This window comes from Myotis yumanensis, unplaced genomic scaffold, assembly GCF_028538775.1.
Source record: "Myotis yumanensis isolate MYYU_CA2020_CCGP unplaced genomic scaffold, mMyoYum1.0.hap1 SCAF_2, whole genome shotgun sequence".
Lineage (NCBI taxonomy): Eukaryota > Metazoa > Chordata > Mammalia > Chiroptera > Vespertilionidae > Myotis > Myotis yumanensis.
The window spans coordinates 208,679,209-208,695,778 of NW_027223753.1; the positions used below are offsets into that span (position 1 = coordinate 208,679,209).

The 16,570-nt window shown below is 54.0% G+C and overlaps 4 protein-coding genes across 4 annotated transcripts in view; 1 reads left to right on the forward strand and 3 right to left on the reverse strand.

Annotated features, from left to right (window-relative positions):
- TSPEAR (thrombospondin type laminin G domain and EAR repeats) overlaps positions 1 to 16,570 on the forward strand; it is a 131,660-nt gene that overhangs the window by 15,208 nt on the left and 99,882 nt on the right. The window lies entirely within an intron of this gene.
- On the reverse strand, positions 7,581 to 7,958 carry LOC139002316 (keratin-associated protein 12-1-like). Its single transcript, XM_070403667.1, has 2 exons — positions 7,776 to 7,958; positions 7,581 to 7,718 (listed from the first exon to the last, which is right to left on the reverse strand). Exons 1-2 carry the CDS (start codon positions 7,956 to 7,958, stop codon positions 7,581 to 7,583), a joined length of 321 nt encoding a protein of 106 aa, XP_070259768.1.
- On the reverse strand, positions 12,013 to 12,888 carry LOC139002317 (keratin-associated protein 10-7-like). The gene has a single exon (XM_070403668.1). The coding sequence runs from the start codon at positions 12,886 to 12,888 to the stop codon at positions 12,013 to 12,015; it is 876 nt and encodes a 291-aa protein (XP_070259769.1).
- On the reverse strand, positions 15,226 to 15,669 carry LOC139002704 (large ribosomal subunit protein uL11-like). The gene has a single exon (XM_070403784.1). It carries the CDS (start codon positions 15,667 to 15,669, stop codon positions 15,226 to 15,228), a length of 444 nt encoding a protein of 147 aa, XP_070259885.1.

Sequence of the window (16,570 nt, forward strand, 5' to 3'; positions counted from 1 at the left end):
AAGTGGTTTTTAAAGTCGGGAACAGAGACATTTTGTCAACTGTAATCGAAAAATAAAATAAAATAAAAAGAACAAAGACATTCTACAGCCTTCTGTGTTGAGAACGCTGCGGCCCACGGCTAGGACGGGGCTGAGAGTAAGGGGGGCTGCTTGGCGGTACCCAAAGTCAGAGGGAGCCTGATGCCCACAGGCAGTGGGAGACATGAGGGATGACGAGTGGACTGGCCCCTCTGAAGTGAAAAGCCCGGATTGGCAGGGTGGCCAGTGACGGTGGCATGAATATTCCCGCCACGGCTGACTTCAAGCCAATAGTGGTTTAACAACTGGCTTGCAGACGTCCTGACGGTTGCACATCTGGTTCTTATAAACCAATGAGCTGGCACGCCTTGGGGGCCAGGGACTTGGAGATGAAAGGGGTCTCAGAAGTGGGGGCCCTGGCACCCTAAGAGATTCTGAGCCAAGTTGGGGTAAGGCCCCTGGAGTGTGGCCTTAGCATGATGTCCTCAAGGTCCCTGTGTATTGCAGCATGAATCAGACGTTCTTGTATTTTCATGGTTGAATTATATTCCACCGTGTGGACATCCCCGTCGTGTTTATCCATTCCTCCGTGATGGACACCTGGGTTGTGTGCACTTCTTGGCTACTGAGAGTAAGGTTGCAGGAAGAGTTGAGTCCCCTTTTTCAGTTCTTGTGTGTATTAACTTAGGGGAGGAATTTCTGGGTCCTATGGTAATTCTGGTTCCTTTCTCTGGTTCCTCTCAACACGTCCTCTCCCGTGAATGTTCTGGTTTCCACTGCATGGACCTCGGCATTTCTCTTTATTCTCATGTATGTTGTGCTTTGTGACTCAGAGGTAAGTGCTTTTCTCATTCCCTGGAAACAATCTACATTCTCGAATGCTGCCTTTTCCCGGGTCTCCCTGGCCTGTTCCTCTGGAATGTCAATTAATTGAATAGTGAACCTTTTCTATCTTCCAAGTCTCTTAGCCGCTTTTTAATTTTTTAAAAATACCTTGTTTTTGTATACTTTTCCAGGTCAGCATTCTAATTCATGCAAACTCCATGCAGCCTGTCTAATCATCCATCTCACCCAGGCAGTGGCTTTATTTCAATGACTTTACATATTTTACCTTGAGAAGTTGTATTGGATTCTCTCCAATATATCTTTCTAGACCAGTGGTTCTCAACCTTCTGGCCCTTTAAATACAGTTCCTCATGTTGTGACCCAACCATAGAATTATTTTCGTTGCTACTTCATAACTGTAATGTTGCTACTGTTATGAATCGTCATGTAAATATCTGATATGCAGGATGGTCTTAGGCGACCCCTGTGAAAGGGTCGTTTGACCGCCAAAGGGATCGTAACCCACAGGTTGAGAACCGCTGTTCTAGAGGGTATCTTGTCCCTTTCTTATGTTTCCCATTCTATTTTTTTTTTAAATATTTCTTTATTGGTTTCAGAGAGGAAGGGAGAAGGAGAGAGAGATAGAAACATCAATGATGAGAATCATTGATCGGCTGCCTCCTGCACGCACCCCACTGGAGATTGAGCCTGCAACCCAGGCATGTGCCCTTGGCCGGAATCGAACCTGGGACCCTTCAGTCCGCAGGCTGATGCTCTATCCACTGAGCCAAGCCGGCTAGGGCTCCCATTCTATTTTTTATTCATAAGCACCCGATTTACAATTCTGTGGTCAAGATTCCCACCTCAAGGAGTCCTTGGAACGTCTGTTGTTCTTATGACCCTTGGCCTGTGTGCGTACATGCTCTCATGTGTTTTGTGTTTGGGGCTGTGGGCTCACACGTGAGGTTCTTGCATGATGTATGTTAACTCTGAAAAGCTCAGATTGAAGGTGTGCATGCCTCTAGAAAACGCGTGCCAGGATCTATAAATGGTGTCTGACCGAGCATGACAATCTCCTGAGTCAAGCACCGGCAACGTGTCCTTGTTCCGGACACATTCTTAGCTGTGTCAGGTGGGCACACTGAGGTTACAGAGAGGCAGATTGTGCCCCAGGTGGCTATGTAGATGGCAGAGCTGCAATTCACACCCAGCTCCACCTGACGGCACAGCACTGAGCCCCTGGCGAGGCAGACGCCAGCCTCCATGAGGGAAAGGAGAAGGAGAAGGCTGTGAGTCCAACAGCGTGCGAGACACCACTGCTAGGCTACAGGCTGAGAGAAGGCCAGGATGACAGGCCATGCAGGAGGGCGGGCTCCTCTGTTCTGCTTCAGCTGAACGTTCACCCTGACCTGTGTGGTCACTGAGCGCCACCTCGCCCCCCACTGGACTGGGCTGGGCTCTGCCGTCCCAGCTCACGGCTGTCTGCCCTGGGCCAGTGCGGAGGTGCGTGGGAAACGTGGTCAGACAGGAGGGCCTGGTGTCCTGCTCTTTATCGTTTCGGAAACCATGGCGTCCCCAGCCAGCTGATGGCAGAGGCCAGCATACCAGCATGCTGCTCAGGGAGCTGGGCGAGGAGCCCATCGGTGGTGTTTGGAGAATGCACCACTTCTCTGCCGAGAGCCGGTCCGTGGGAGAAGTGAGCTGCTGGGGAGCGGAGAGGGTCATGGCTGGGCTGTCACCACACCCTGTGCTATCTCAGTGTCAGTCTCCCGGTGGCGGCCCTGCCCCTGGGTGCTCTTTCACAGGTGTGGCCCAGGGCAGAGGGCATGCCAGCCGCCTGCAGGAAGGACAGAGGTGGGCACCAGGCTCTGGCTACACTCTCCATCCTCAGGAGGATGGGCCAGCCCAGCCCTTCATCCCAGACCCTCTTTCTGGAGGATGCACCGCCCCTTCTCGCCCCAGGGGAGGGTGCTAACGGCGATTTCCAAGGAGAGAATGCCAGATTAGTCAGTGTCTTAACCAGCCATCAGGTGGTTCCTGGGTCAGTCGTCCAGTAGGAGCCATGCAAAGACCGTGGTCATTAACCAGAGACCAGTGATGGTGCCTGGAAAGGGTGTTCCCCTGCAGGGCACAGCTCGGCTGTCTGACCAGGGAGAGGCTGGTGTGCCGGCCACAGCATCAGCAGCAAACAGGGGTGCAGCAGAAGACAGGTAGGCAGGCCATGGTGACACCAGAGGAGGTCTCGCACATGGCGGGCTGGCAGCAGTCCGGGCTGCAGGCAGGCTGGCAGGAGGCAGCCGACCCATCCGCGGGCCAGCACAGCAGACAAGGGAGGGGAAAGCAGCAGGAGCTCCCACAGCCCATGAGAGAGCAGCAGGCAGGGACAGGGACGGCAGATGGTTAGACCTGGGAGCAGCTAGCGTGGCACACGGTGGTGGTGGTGGTGGTGGTGGTGGTGGGGCTGGTCTGGAGGCTCCTCCCCCAGGGTGGCCTTTATTACCTGGGCCTTGTGTCTTGGCAACATGTCCACTGTTTGCTGTTATTGCTGATGTCACGTCCCTGTTTCTGTTTTGGGTGCCCCATGAAGCCAGTCCAATAAAGAAAGCCCATGTGTAGAGGGCAGTCTCTGAGCTGGAGTGTCCAGTGCCAGGGTGGGGTTTTATTTTCTAAACTAGAGGCCTGGTGCATGAAATTCGTGCATGGGTATGGTCCCTAGGCCTGGCCAGCTATCGAAGCATGAGCACCTGGTGTGGAAGGGCAGGTCCCAGCTGATCTCTGGGCCCTAGGAAGCACTTGGGCCCCCAACCCCCCGTGCACCCCCTCTCCCGGCTCCCTCAGCGCCTGGGAGTCACTGTCGCCACTGTGAGGCGATTGGGCCCTGCTCGCATCCGCCTTGGCCTGGCGCCACCCGCTCACCTACTCCACCATCCCGCCATGGTCCCACTCTCATCAGGGCCGGCAGTGCCTCCATTGTCACCTGCTGCCAGTGCTGCATCACCGATGCCCGCCATGTTCCATGCCCCCAGCTCCCAGTGGTCAGCACATGTCATAGCGAGCAGTTGAACTCTTGGTCAAGGGGACAATTCGCATATTAGGCTTTTATTATATAGGACTAGAGGCCCGATGCACGAAATTCATGCAAGAGTAGGCCTTTCTTCCCCCGGCTGTCGGCACCAGCTTCTCTCTGGCACCCGGGACCCGGGCTTCCCTCGCAGCCCTGGCTTCATCTGGAAGGTCGTCCAAAAGAACATCTGGTCTAATTAGCATATTACGCTTTTACTATTATAGATAAGTCCACCTGGGACTTGGAGAGCAAGGCTTCCTGCTGCTCCTCCCTGGGACAGCCAGGCTCCACTCTGTACATGGCAGGGTTTGTGTGAGAGTTTCCTGCCCTCCCTGTTGTAGCAATTCTATTTATTTATTTATTCATTTATTTATTTTTATTGTTGAGAGTATTACAGATGTCCCCCTGGCCCCTCCCATTGCTCCCCTTTACCCAGTTCCTGCCCCACCCCAGGCCTTCACCACCCTACTGTCTGTGTCCATAGGTAAGATCTTTTTTTTTTTTTTTTAAATCTGAACAATAAAGATTTAATTTTAAAAAAAGAAGGAAAAAAATGGGGCAACGGCATCACAGCCATCAGGGATTGAGCTCAGGTGAGGCAGGGCGGGCGCTGTGCCCCTGTCATGGCAACCACAGCAGCCTGGCGGTGGGGGGTGGGGGTGGGGGGGGCCTGGCTGTGGGGGGCCTGAGAGGAGCCCAGACTGCCAGCATCATCCCTGGACAAGAGCGGAGGCTCTGGCCCAGCTGGTTCTGCAAAAACCTCAAGGGCAGGCACCTGGTGGCTCCCAGAGCCTCCTGAGCTTAATTAGTTAATCACACCCTGGGAGTACTTAATGATACTACTCGAGTGAGCCTGCGAGCCGAGTGAGCGAGCGGTGGGCGGGACGAAGGGGGCTTCTGGGGCCGGAGGCCAAGGCTTGGGCAGACTCGTTCCTGTGCTGTCGGCCCGCAGACATGGTGGTGGGTGCCCAGTGGAATCACCCGGTGAGCCCAGCACTGAGGTCATTGTGGTCAGGAGGCCACAGGAAGGTGCTGATGGCACTCCTAGCCAAGAAGGGCTTCAGGGAGCTGGGGGGCCTCCAGGTTGGGAGGTGCCTGGAATTTTAGGGGAGAAGCAGCCTCTGGGTGTGGCCTGCAGGGCTGGTGGCCGGAGCTCAGGCAGGTCTGAGAGCAGGAGGTGGAGGGAGCGGGTAGTGTGTGTCCACTGAGGGCGGTCAGAGCTGAGGAGACACTCCAGGTGGTAACATTTGTCTGCTGTACTTTTGGAGCCCAAGGTCAGTAGGACAGGCCCCAAAGAGTTCTTAGGGGGAAGGGGGCCATTTAGTGCTGGCATAGTCCCTAGGATGTGGGACACGGCCCCCCACATCCCCATGATGGGCACCCACAGCCAGCTGAGTCTCCCTTAGCCCGTGTGCCCGGGGCCCTGCACAGGCTGGGCTGAGGAAGACAGACTCCACGGTCTAATGGCTCACTGGCTGCCTAGAACCCTTCTGGGCATAAGCTGCTCTCTCCACCCAGGGACATGCTCCCCCCACCTTCTTCAGGATCTGAATTCTGAGGCTGTGAGAAAGACATAGTTCAAGTAGGTTTTTAATATCTTGCTCACTCTCTCTTCTCCTTTTGGCACCCCCATAATGCTGCTGTTGGTACACTTGAGGTTGTCCCAGATGCTTCTTATACTTCATATTTTTTTATTCTTTTTTTTTTCTCTTCTGATTGGGTATTCTTTGCTTCCTCATATTCCAAATCATTGATTTGAATCTTAGAATCCTCTACTCTACTGTTGAATCCCTATAAATTGTTCTTTGATTCAGTTAGTGTGTGCTTAATTTCTGACTGGTCCTCTTTCATGTCTTTGACATTCTCACTAAGATCCTTGAAAGTCTCATGAAGATCCTTGAGTAACCTTATAACCATGGTTTTGAACTTTGTCTCTAATAGTTTGCTTGCTTCCATTTCTTTCATTTGTGAGGTTTCTTTGTCTCCTCATTTTGGCTGCTTCCCTGTGTTTGTTTCTATGTATTGGGTAGAGCTACTATGTCTCCTGAAATTGGTAGAGTGGCCTTGTGTAGTAGGTGTCCTGTAGGACCCAGTGGCTCAGCCTCCTCAGTCACCACAGCTGGGCACTCTAGATGCACCCCTGTGTGGGCTCCGTGCAGTTTTGTTGCTGAGCCTTGATTGCTGTTGGCGTCTCTGGGAGGAGTTGACCTCTAGGCCAATTGGCTGGGAGGACTAGCTATGACTACAGTGGGAGAGCTGCCATGCAGGATTCAAGGCCCAGTTGTGAAGCAAGGCAGGCTGGTGCTAGTGCCAGATCTTGGACCTTTTATTGATAGGTTTGGGGCTGCCACCAGCTGCAGCTTGTTTAAGAGATTTTAGCAAAGCCTGAGCCAGGACCAGCCATTCATTTGGAAAAGCTGCTGCATACCACTTGGGTGGGGCTTCAAATTTGATTGGGCAGAACAAACAGTGTGGGCCACGCTGATATGGCTGCCAGTCAGCCCTGTGACAGAGGAGACCCCAGCGTGGGAACAATGAGCCTTGTGAGCACCCCTGTCTGGAAGAAAGCCACCCCTGGATTCCTGCCCGGATGCCAGACAGTCCAGTTCCTCCCTGTATGTGTCTGGGTCCCCCAGAGCCACCTGGTACTGGAGCTCAGTGGTATCGAGTCCAAGTAAGTTTGTGCGCCAGACCTTTAATAGGAACAGCTGGGTCTCCAGCAGCCTCCATATCTCTCAGCCACAATTCCTGCTGGATATTACAGCCTTTAGTTATGGGGACTTTTCTTCCCAGCTCTGGACCCTGGGATGGGAGTCTGGTGTGGGGCTGGGACCCCTTTCCCTTCTCTGGCAGCTTCCACAAAGACAACCTCCCTCCCGATCGAAAAACCGGCACACGTGGGTGTTGTACCAGCCTGCTCAGCCCGGGCTCCCCTCCAACTAGTCTCATTGTGCTTTCTTCTTTACTTCTCTAGTTGTAGGACTTCCATTCAGCCAGCTTCCAGGTGGTTCTGAATGATGGTTGTTCTGTATTTTAGTTGTAATTTTGATGTGGTTGTGGGAGGTGGCAAGTACAGACGTTTACCGATGCCGCCATCTTGGTTCTTGTCACCCCTGTTGTAGCAATTCTTTAGGGTACTCTATATGACCCAGGTCCCAGGAGTGTTTTCCATCCCACACTGTGCTGGAGAGAAGTTTTTCCTCTGCCCTTTTGACAATGTCTTGGGTATGGCAGCCTTCCCCCACCCCTCCACCCACAGAGGACATCCCCACCACTGAGGACACCCCCACTTTTAGCTGGGCTTTCCGGAGAAAGCTCTTTGAGGAGGTGCTGCTGTGCTTAGGCAGGTATCTGACTTCAAAGAAAGAACTTGAAAATGTGAAGGAAAAACAGAGGGACAGCTGCGTGGAGAAAGAGGTTTATTTGCTCACACCGGGTGAGGTTTCCTGCTGGAGCCAGAGGGAGACCCTAAGTATCAGGCTTCCCTGAGGGGATGCCCAGGGCCACGAGGGATCCAGATGGCCTGCCACCTTCCCCTCCTGGAGTTCAGAGGGCTTGTGGAACGTGCTTTACATCTGCCTCATGCAGAACCTGGAGGCCCGCTGAGGCTGGTTGTGGGACAGTGCAGGTGTGGCCCGTCTGCACCGGGAGCAGCTGGGGAGGAGGCTCGGAGTCAGCAGCAGGAAGGGGTGCCACAGGAGATGGGTCTGCAGACCAGGGTGGGGCAGGAGGGCTGGATGCACCCAGAGGACTGGCAGGAGGAGGCCACACACCCGACAGGCTTGCAGCTCACGGGCAGGCAGATGGAGGACTGGCAGGAGGGAGCCATGCACACCATGGGTTTGCAGCTCACCGGCCAGCAGGGTGCCTGGCAGCTCACGGGTACACACACAGCTGGCCTGCAGCTCACGGGCAGGCAGATGGAGGACTGGCAGGAAGGGGCCGTGCACACGGTGGGCCTGCAGCTCATGGGCAGGCAGATGGAGGACTGGCAAGAGCTGGGCAGGCAGCAGCCAGCCTGGCCACCTGTGTGGCAGCTGGTGTGGCACATGTTGTCCTGGGAGGAAAACAAACAGGGGCAGCAGAGAGAGTGAGGCTGCTGGGCCTCCATGAAGAGGCGATGCTGAGCTGCAGTGGGTGATGTGAAGGGCAGTGTCCCAGGCAGAGGAACCCGGGGATGTGAGGGCACTGCTGCAGGAATGGGCACGCTCGGGGAGCGATGGGGAGCCCATAGTCTGAGGTGCTAGGGCACAGGCGCAGGTGGAGCGATTCAGGTCATGCCACCCGAGCTGATGAAGAAGAAAGAGTTGGTGAACTCGGAGACACTCAGTAGAAAGTATCCAATCTGATGAAGAGGAAAAAGAACTAAGAAAAGGGCCTCTAAGAGAACATTAAAAAAAAACTAAGGTAGAGGTACTTTTAACCCAAGAGGAGAATGACATTGAGACATATGAATGTCTTGAAGAAATATGGGCAAAATCCCCAAATTTGATGTAAAAAGCCCTAACTGATAGATGGAAGATTCCAGAACCCCAAAGCCCCAGCGTTACTTGGCATCATGGACTCCAGAGTGAAACAGCCATTTCGCAGGCCTGCTTCTCTGTCTGCGGTGACCAGGCGGGCACGCGTCACCCATCCTGGAAGAGTGTGGGATGGATACATAATCAATTAGGAGACAGTTCGTGTAAAACACTTAGCACAGACCTGGCACCAAGCTACGTCCGTTACTATGTCATTGCGGTGACGTGGTCCTTGCGCTCGCCCTGGGGAGACCAGCAGCGTTGGGAAGACCTCCTGAATCATTGAGTTTCCACATGTAAATGGGGGACCCCCAGTGCAGCGAGTGTGACTGTGCTTACATGGACAGAGGACAGGGTATTTAAAATTGGGGAGGACCTTGAAAATCATTGCTGGGTCCCCTGTCCCCAACGATGGCCCTTCACTATCCAATCTGGGCTCTGGTTCTAGAAATCGTAGGGCCACTGGGTCTTGGCGACCTGCAGCCAAGAACGAGCTTCCTGAACACCCGGGGTCACTTCAGCCAGGAAGAGGCACACGAAGCAGGAAGAGGAGGAGAACCCGCCGAGGCAGCCACAAGGAAGGCGCCATGCGGCTGGTTGCAGGGACACTGCGGCCTGGTGTAACGCTCGCCCCGGGAAGGAGCCTGCAGACCAGCCCTGTCCTCTGCCCTGACCCCACTCCAGCCCCATGCCACCATGTGCCACACCAGCTGCCCCACCAGACCCCTGGGCTGAGTTGCCGCCTGCGGCCCACCCCTGCGCTGCAGGAGCTCCTGCTGTGCCCCCCATGAGGCTCTGCTGTGCCTGCCAGTGTGCAGCTCAGCCACCTCCTGCCAATGGGCCTACAGCTGCCTGTCCCCATGTTACCCAGCAGCCCTCCTCCTGCAGCCTGGCCAGCTGTGTGTCCAGCCCCTGCCAGGCGACCAGCTGCAGGTCCCTGGGCCTCCAGGCAGCCTTCTGTGTGCCGTGAGCTACAGGCCCATGTGTGTATGTCCCCTCCTGCCAGTCCTCTGGAAGCAGCCAGCGTCCTGCCACACCCGCATCTGTAGACAGGTCCCCTGCTGCACACCGTCCTGCCACTGAGCCTGTGGCCTCCCAGGGCCCCTCCTCATGGGGCCAGGAGCAGCCGGTTGCACGAACTCCTCTGAGTCGGTCCAGACGTTCACTTCCGACCTCCTGGATCCCACAGACCACTTTGTAGCACGGCCTCTGGATCCCAGCGAGCCAGGCTGAGGGACTCGCCCCAGTTCATCCCACCGGCAGGTGCCGCAGTGCCCGGGCCCCGCACCCTCCAGCAGCCAAGGCCTAATAAACATCGGAGTGTGATGCTCACCGAGTGTGGCTGCGTCCCCCCTTCATTGTCTTTCCCTAAACTGCTTCTGGGTGTGGTTCCCGAGGATTCTGGAAAGTTCCTTCTGCAGAGAGGGCAGGGACTGACCCTTCAAAGGCCACCTCTGGGGTGACAGGGGTGCTCCTCGTGCCCAGCCACATGGCTTCCTTTGTCCCACATTGTCCCTTGAACTTATGAGTCCAATTCTTAGCCAGCTCTGGGTGGGACTGAAGGCAAATCTCTAGCTTGCTGACCTGACCCCATTTAGGTAAACAGGTCCCCTGCTCTCCCCTCCAGCTAAAGCCAAACCGCACGCTCCATTGAAAAATATGGCTCTGCCCTAGCCGGTTTGGCTCGGTGGATAGAGCGTTGGCCTGCAGGCTGAAGGGTCTCGGGTTCAATTCCGGTCAAGGGCACATGCCCAGGTTGCGGGCTCGATCCCCAGTGTGGGGCACTTAGGAGGCAGCTGGTCAATGATTCTCTCCCATCATTGATGCTTTGATCTCTCTCTCTCTCCCTTCCTCTCTGAAATCAATGAAAATATATTTTAAAAACAAAAAGAAAAATATGGCTCCTTCTCCCAGTCAGCAGAGAGGGCTCGATGGGCAACTTCCGTGATCCCCAGAGATGTCCTCGTCCTAATCCCAGAACCTGTGACTATGATGCTTGCAGGCAAAGCGACTTGAACATGGGAGCCAATGAAGGGTTTTGTGATGGGAGATGATCCTGGGTGATCCAGGGGCCCAATGTCATTACAGGGACTGATGAGGGGCCTGGGCTACAGAACAGGAGGCCCCGGGAAGATGGAAGCAAGACGCTAGGCTGCCGGCATAGAGCATGCAAATGTGGGATGTGGCAGGGACCTCTAGGAGCCGAAGGGGACAAGGGACAGATTCTTCCGGAGCCTCCAGAAGGGTCCAGTCCTGCCCACGCCTTGACTTCAGCCCAGAGAGACCCATGGTAGGCTCTGGCCCCCAGAGCTGTGAGACAGTACATTTGCGTTGTTGTAGCCACTGTGTTCGTGGGCACTTGTTCTGGCCACAGGATAGACCCAACCTTCGTTGCACAGTCTCCGATGTCCATTCTTCCTCCATGATGCTGGTGGCTGCAGTGTGACCGGCAGGGGGTGGAGAGGCCCAGGGGAGGAGCAGGTGGCGTCCAGAGCGGGTTGCCACTGGCTTCCCTTCACTCAGCTGTGGGGAGTTTGAGCCCCTTCTTCCCCTGTGGGCTCCTCCTGCTGAGCCTCTGTCCCATGCCTGCTGGCCAGGGAGGAAGCCCCACTCCAGGTGATCCGTTCCCTTCTTAGGTGTTTAGCAGCAGGGGGGCTCCTGGTCAGGTCTGTCCTGCTCCGGGCTCTCCCCTGGCCTGCGCGTCCACCCTGTCCTGGGCCCCAGGGTCCACCCAGATTGTGGGGACTCTTGGGCAGCATTGCCCTTAGTCCTCCCACCCACGGAGCCTCCAGCACAGATTCCGGCCGTGTCTGCCCCAGGCCGTGGTGGTCCTCCTGCAGGGGACACTGTCACACAGCTCTTGACCAACAGGGTTTCTGCTGCTCCCAACTCACCCTTCACCTGGACGGGCAGGGGACCGGATGTGGGCAGGAGCCCATGTCCCTCAAGGTCCAAGCTTCCAGCACCCACGCCCGCCTCCTGGGCCCAGCCTTGGAGGGCTGCCCACTGCGGGGAGGGTGGGCCGCTGGGTCTGGAAGGGAGATGAGCGTGCAGATGGCTCCCTTTCAGATCTTGTCGTCCAGCTGCTCTGAACTTGGATTGGAGAGCATCTTTATTGTCTGGCAGACCGAGCACCCAGAGCCCAGATTTGGAGTGGCCCAGGGGGCACAGGGGAGGAGACAGCAAGCACACATTTCCCGGACAAACGTTTTATTGATTTAGCAATTGGCTTTTGTCACATGGAAAGCAAGGCACCAGTCCTGCAGAGGAGGCTCCTGGGGCCCCTAGTGCACCCAGTGAGGGCTTTGTGGGTCCTCTCTTCTCAAAAAGAGATCGGGGGCATGTTCAAATCTGCATTAGGCGATGACTATGGGTCCATGGATGGGAGAGGGGAGGGCCTGGCAGCAGCAGAGGTGGGGAGGGGGAGGGCCTGGCAGCAGCAGAGGGGGGGAGGAGGAGGGCCTGGCACCAGCAGAGGGTGGGAGGGGGAGGGCCTGGCACGAGCAGAGGGGCTCTGGGGGCTCCTGGGAGAGAACTGTGCTCAGGAGCAAGGAGAACAGCTCCAGAGGCAGAAGATGGAGCTGCTCAGCAACAGGACTTCTGGGCTGAGGCGGGGACGCAGCAGGCCGGGCGGGAGCACAGGGGGCGGCAGAGCAGGGACATGCAGGAGGATGGACAGCAGCAGCTGGGCTGGCAGGAGGAGGCAGGGCCACAGCAGGAGGAGGTGGGCACGCAGCAGGCAGGCCTGCACACGGGGCGGCAGATGAGGGACACGCAGGAGGAGGGTCTGCAGCAGGATGAGGTGCAGGAGGTGGGCTGGCAGCAGGAGGAGGTTGTGCAGGGGCCGGTCTCAGAGCAGATGGGCACACAGCACAGGGGCTTGCAGCAGACAGGTGTGCAGCAGACAGGTGTGCAGCACACGGGCTTGCAGCAGACAGGTGTGCAGCAGACAGGTGTGCAGCAAGTGGGCTTGCAGCAGACAGGCACACAGCAGGCCTGCTGGCAGGGGCAGGAGGTGCAACAAGAGGGCTGGCAGCAGCTGGGGACACAGCAGGTGGACTGGCAGCAGCTGGGGACACAGCAGGTGGGCTGGCAGCAGCTGGGGACACAGCAGGAGGGCTGGCAGCAGCTGGGGGTACAGCAGGAGGGCTGGCAGCAGCTGGGGACACAGCAGGAGGGCTGGCAGCAGCTGGGGACACAGCAGGTAGGCTGGCAGCAGCTGGGGACACAGCAGGAGGACTGGCAGCAGCTGGGGGTACAGCAGGAGGGCTGGCAGCAGCTGGGGACACAGCAGGAGGACTGGCAGCAGCTGGGGACACAGCAGGAGGGCTCACAGCAGCTCTCTGGACAGTCATCCACCTGCCAGGAGGAGTCGGTGCAAGAGTCACTGGAGCCGGGCAGGCAGGCCCGGCTGTCATAGCTCAGGTTGCTGGAGCAGACGGACAGGGCGGATGCGGCCATGGTGGGGCGGTGGGGCTGGAGGTGAGCTGGGAGAAGAGTGTGTGAGGGGGTGAAGGTGAGTGAGTGTGCGAGGTGCTGGAACTGTCCAGCTTTTATACCCCTCCCTGGGTGCCTGTGTTGTCCCCGCAGGAGGCTCACGCCCTCCCTTCCTTGTTGGTGTTTGCGCTGTGAGCACCTTCATTATGGTCAGTCCTCTTGTCATGAGATGTCCTTGCTCAGATCATCAATGTTTGTCCTGGACGGGCTGGTTTCCCTGGCCTGAGTCTGACCCCTGCAGGGATGCCTGGAAGGAAGCCACAGCTTCTCCTTGGCTGACCCTTCGGTTTCCACCTGGAGGCACCTGGTGGCAGCTGGGCCCTGGGGACGCACTCTGTGGGCCCAGCCTTTGGTGCCCTCACCTGGGCTGGAGGCCTGGCCTGTGATTGGAAAAGAAGTTGAACAGGCCTGGCCTGTTCTGCGGGAAAGGCAACGTGAGGACAGGCCCTTCCTGGGGGTGGTCTGTGAACTTCCATGGTGTCGGCCGAGGGCTGCGAGGGCGATGAGGCTGAGGTCAGGGAGGGACCTCCTCTCTCCAAGGAGAGGCAACTTCCAGCGGGCCTGGCCCCTGGGTTGTTAGGGGACCAGATTCACAGCGGACCTGTGGGTCCTGAAGCACATGCCTGAAGCCGTGGGCAGCTCCTGGGAGAGGCACGTCCTGGGCAGGACCTGTGGCTGGGGTGGGTTAACCTGGAGGAGGCAGCATGGACGAGCCTGGGGGACAATTCATCAACCACAACCCAAAGGGAACCTTCATGAGATATAAATTGAGGATACTGAGCTTCCAGAAAATATTTGCAATATGCATGTTTAGTGTGAACATTAAAAAGTCCTTACAACTAAAGCAGAGTAAGATACAAAAGGATCAAATACAAAATTCACAACACTCAGATTTTTAATAACCATAGGCAAAGCTATTGACCTTGTTAATAATTAAAATTTCTCAAATTAAAACCTAGCTGTTCCTCCTGTAAGATCAGCCAAGATTTACAATATGCTCATCATGTCCAGTGCGGCTGAGCGTGGGGCCTCGCTCTCGGGAGCACCTAAAAAGCGTGTTTTTCATGCCTGTGTGATAACACATAACATTTACCAACTTAACCATTTTAAAGTATACAGTTTAGTGGCATTTAGTGCAGTCACAGTGTTGTGCAACCATGACCCCTCTCTAGTTCCAGAACATTCTCATCACTTAGTAGTAAATCCTAAGCTATTAAGGAGTCCCCTCCTGTCCCTGCCAATCACTACTCTGCTTTCCTTCTTATGGATTTGCCCATTCTGCACATTTCGTGGAAAACGAATCATACAAGATGTGGCCTTTCATGTCTGCTTACTTCACTGAGCACAAAGTTTTTCAAGGTTCATCAGGTTGTAGCAGGTGTCAGCGCTTCACTCTTTTTTACGGATAAATGTTAGCCCATTGTATGGACATACCACAGTTAGTAGATGGGAGCATTTGAGTTGTCTCCACCTTTGGCTAATATGAACAATGCTGCTGTGAACATTTTTGTGTAGGTTTTTGTTTGACCACCTCTTTTCAATTCTCTTGGGTATACACCTAGTAGTGGAATTGCTGGGCCGGACGGTAACTCTATGTTTAACTTTTCGGGAACTGACAGACTATGTTCCACAGTGACTGCATAATTTTGCATTCCCAACAGCAATGTATGAGCGCTGCATTTCTTCACACGCTTGCCCACACTGTTGCTGTTTATTTAGTTTTTAATTAGAGTTGCCCTCGTGGGGATGAAGTGGCATCTCATTGTAGTTTTGATTGGCATTTCCCAAATGACCAATGGTATTGGGCTTCCTTCCATGTGCTGTTGGCTGTTTGTATGTCTTCTGTGGAGAAATGTCCATCAAAGTGCTTTGCCCACTTTTAATCATGTTGTCTTTTTGTCGTTGAGTTGTAGGAGTTCTCTATGTCTTATGTAGACTAGACTCTTATCAGGATTATAATTTGCGAGCGTTTTCTTCCATTCTGTGGGTTGTTTTCACTCTCTGGATACTGCCCTTCAATATAACAAACTTTAAAATCTTGATGAAATCCAGTTTTGTTGATTGTGCTGTTAGCGTCATATCTAAGAAACCATTGCCAAATCTAAGGTCACGCAGGTTTACCCCTATGTTTTCTTCTTAAAATTATAGTAGCTTTAGCGCTTATATTTAGGTCTTCAATCTATTTGAGTTCATTTTTTCTTTTTGGTTGTCAAATGATCTTTAATTGAAACATTTTACTTTGTAGTTCTTAACTAGCGGGGCATTTCCCTGCAGCACTGCTCATGTCATCGGTGATGTCATCTATGATGCCATGAGTGTGACGGCATCAACATTGCAGCCCACAGACTGGGCAGTCCCCAGGATCCCTTTAATGGTTCCAGAGAGTTCTCTAGCTAAAGATCGGTGCTGCATTGTCGGGCTGACAATCTCATCAAAAGTGGCATTTCCACTGCGCTTCATGTTTTCTTGCTTCTTTCTGTCTCGTTGCGGTTCTTTGAAGGCGTTGATGATCAGGGCTGAGGCAGAAGGCACTGCCTCAATCTGGGCCTGTCTGTCCTGAACAGTCAGTTTCACTATAACCTTAAGATCTTTCCCATCATTGGTTGCCTTAGTGATGTCGTCACCACCTTTTTTAGAGAAAGGCTTGGAGGTCAGTCTTGGGGGCCAGCACAGACACAGCATCGATTTCCCCCTGCTGCTCAGGTATCTGACTTCAATCTTGTTGGGGTTAAAATTCGGCAGCATGGTGGAGGTGGCTGATGTCAGATAAACCCAGATTTGTATGAAGAAACTTGCACCTAAGACTCCTCTGAGCCGAAACTGAGTTAATTTTTATATATGGTGTGAGCTAGGGTTCAACTTCACTCTTTTGCATGTAAATATCTAGTTGTCTCAGTAACATTTGTTGAAGAGACGATTCTTTCCTCCATTGAATGGTCTTGACCAGGGTGGGCAAACTTTTTGACTCGAGGGCCACAATGGGTTCTTAAACTGGACCGGAGGGCCGGAACAAAAGCATGGATGGAGTGTTTGTGTGAACTAATATAAATTCAAAGTAAACATCATTACATAAAAGGGTACGGTCTTTTTTTTTTTTTTTAGTTTTATTCATTTCAAACGGGCCGGATCCGGCCCGCAGGCCATAGTTTGCCCACGGCTGGTCTTGACACTACTGTTAATAATCAATTGGCCATATATTTGTGGGGGGTTTTTTCTGGACTCTCAATTTTATTCCATTGATCTATATGTCTGTCCTCATGCCAGTACCTCTGTTTTGATTACTGTAGCTTTGTAGTGAGTTTTCTTTCTTTCTAATTTGGATGTCTTTTATTTTATTTTCTTGCCCAATTGCTCTGTCGAGAACTTCCAGTACAGTGTTGAGTAGAAGTGGTAAAAGGGGGCATCCTTGTCTTGGTTGTCTTAGAGGAAAGGCTGTTAGTCTTCCATCGTTGAATATTGTCAGCTGCAGGTTTTTCATAATGTTCTCTGTTATGCGGAGGAAGTTTCCTTCTATTCCTACTTTGCTGAGCATTTTTTATTGTGAAAGAGATGGTTTTTGTGAAATGCTTTTTCTGTAGCATTTGGGATGACATGATTTCCCCCTTTATTCTATTGACATGGTGCATCACACTGATTGGTTCTCACA

Bases quoted from the DNA above. Each gene is read 5' to 3' on its own strand.
- LOC139002316 (XM_070403667.1), bottom strand. From the start codon at position 7,958: ATGTGCCACACCAGCTGCCACACAGGTGGCCAGGCTGGCTGCTGCCTG. The intron at 7,719-7,775 runs GCACCCTGCTGG...CCCTCCTGCCAG, and splicing joins GTGTACCCGTGAGCTGCCAG to TCCTCCATCTGCCTGCCCGT.
- LOC139002317 (XM_070403668.1), bottom strand. From the start codon at position 12,888: ATGGCCGCATCCGCCCTGTCCGTCTGCTCCAGCAACCTGAGCTATGAC.
- LOC139002704 (XM_070403784.1), bottom strand. From the start codon at position 15,669: ATGCTGCCGAATTTTAACCCCAACAAGATTGAAGTCAGATACCTGAGC.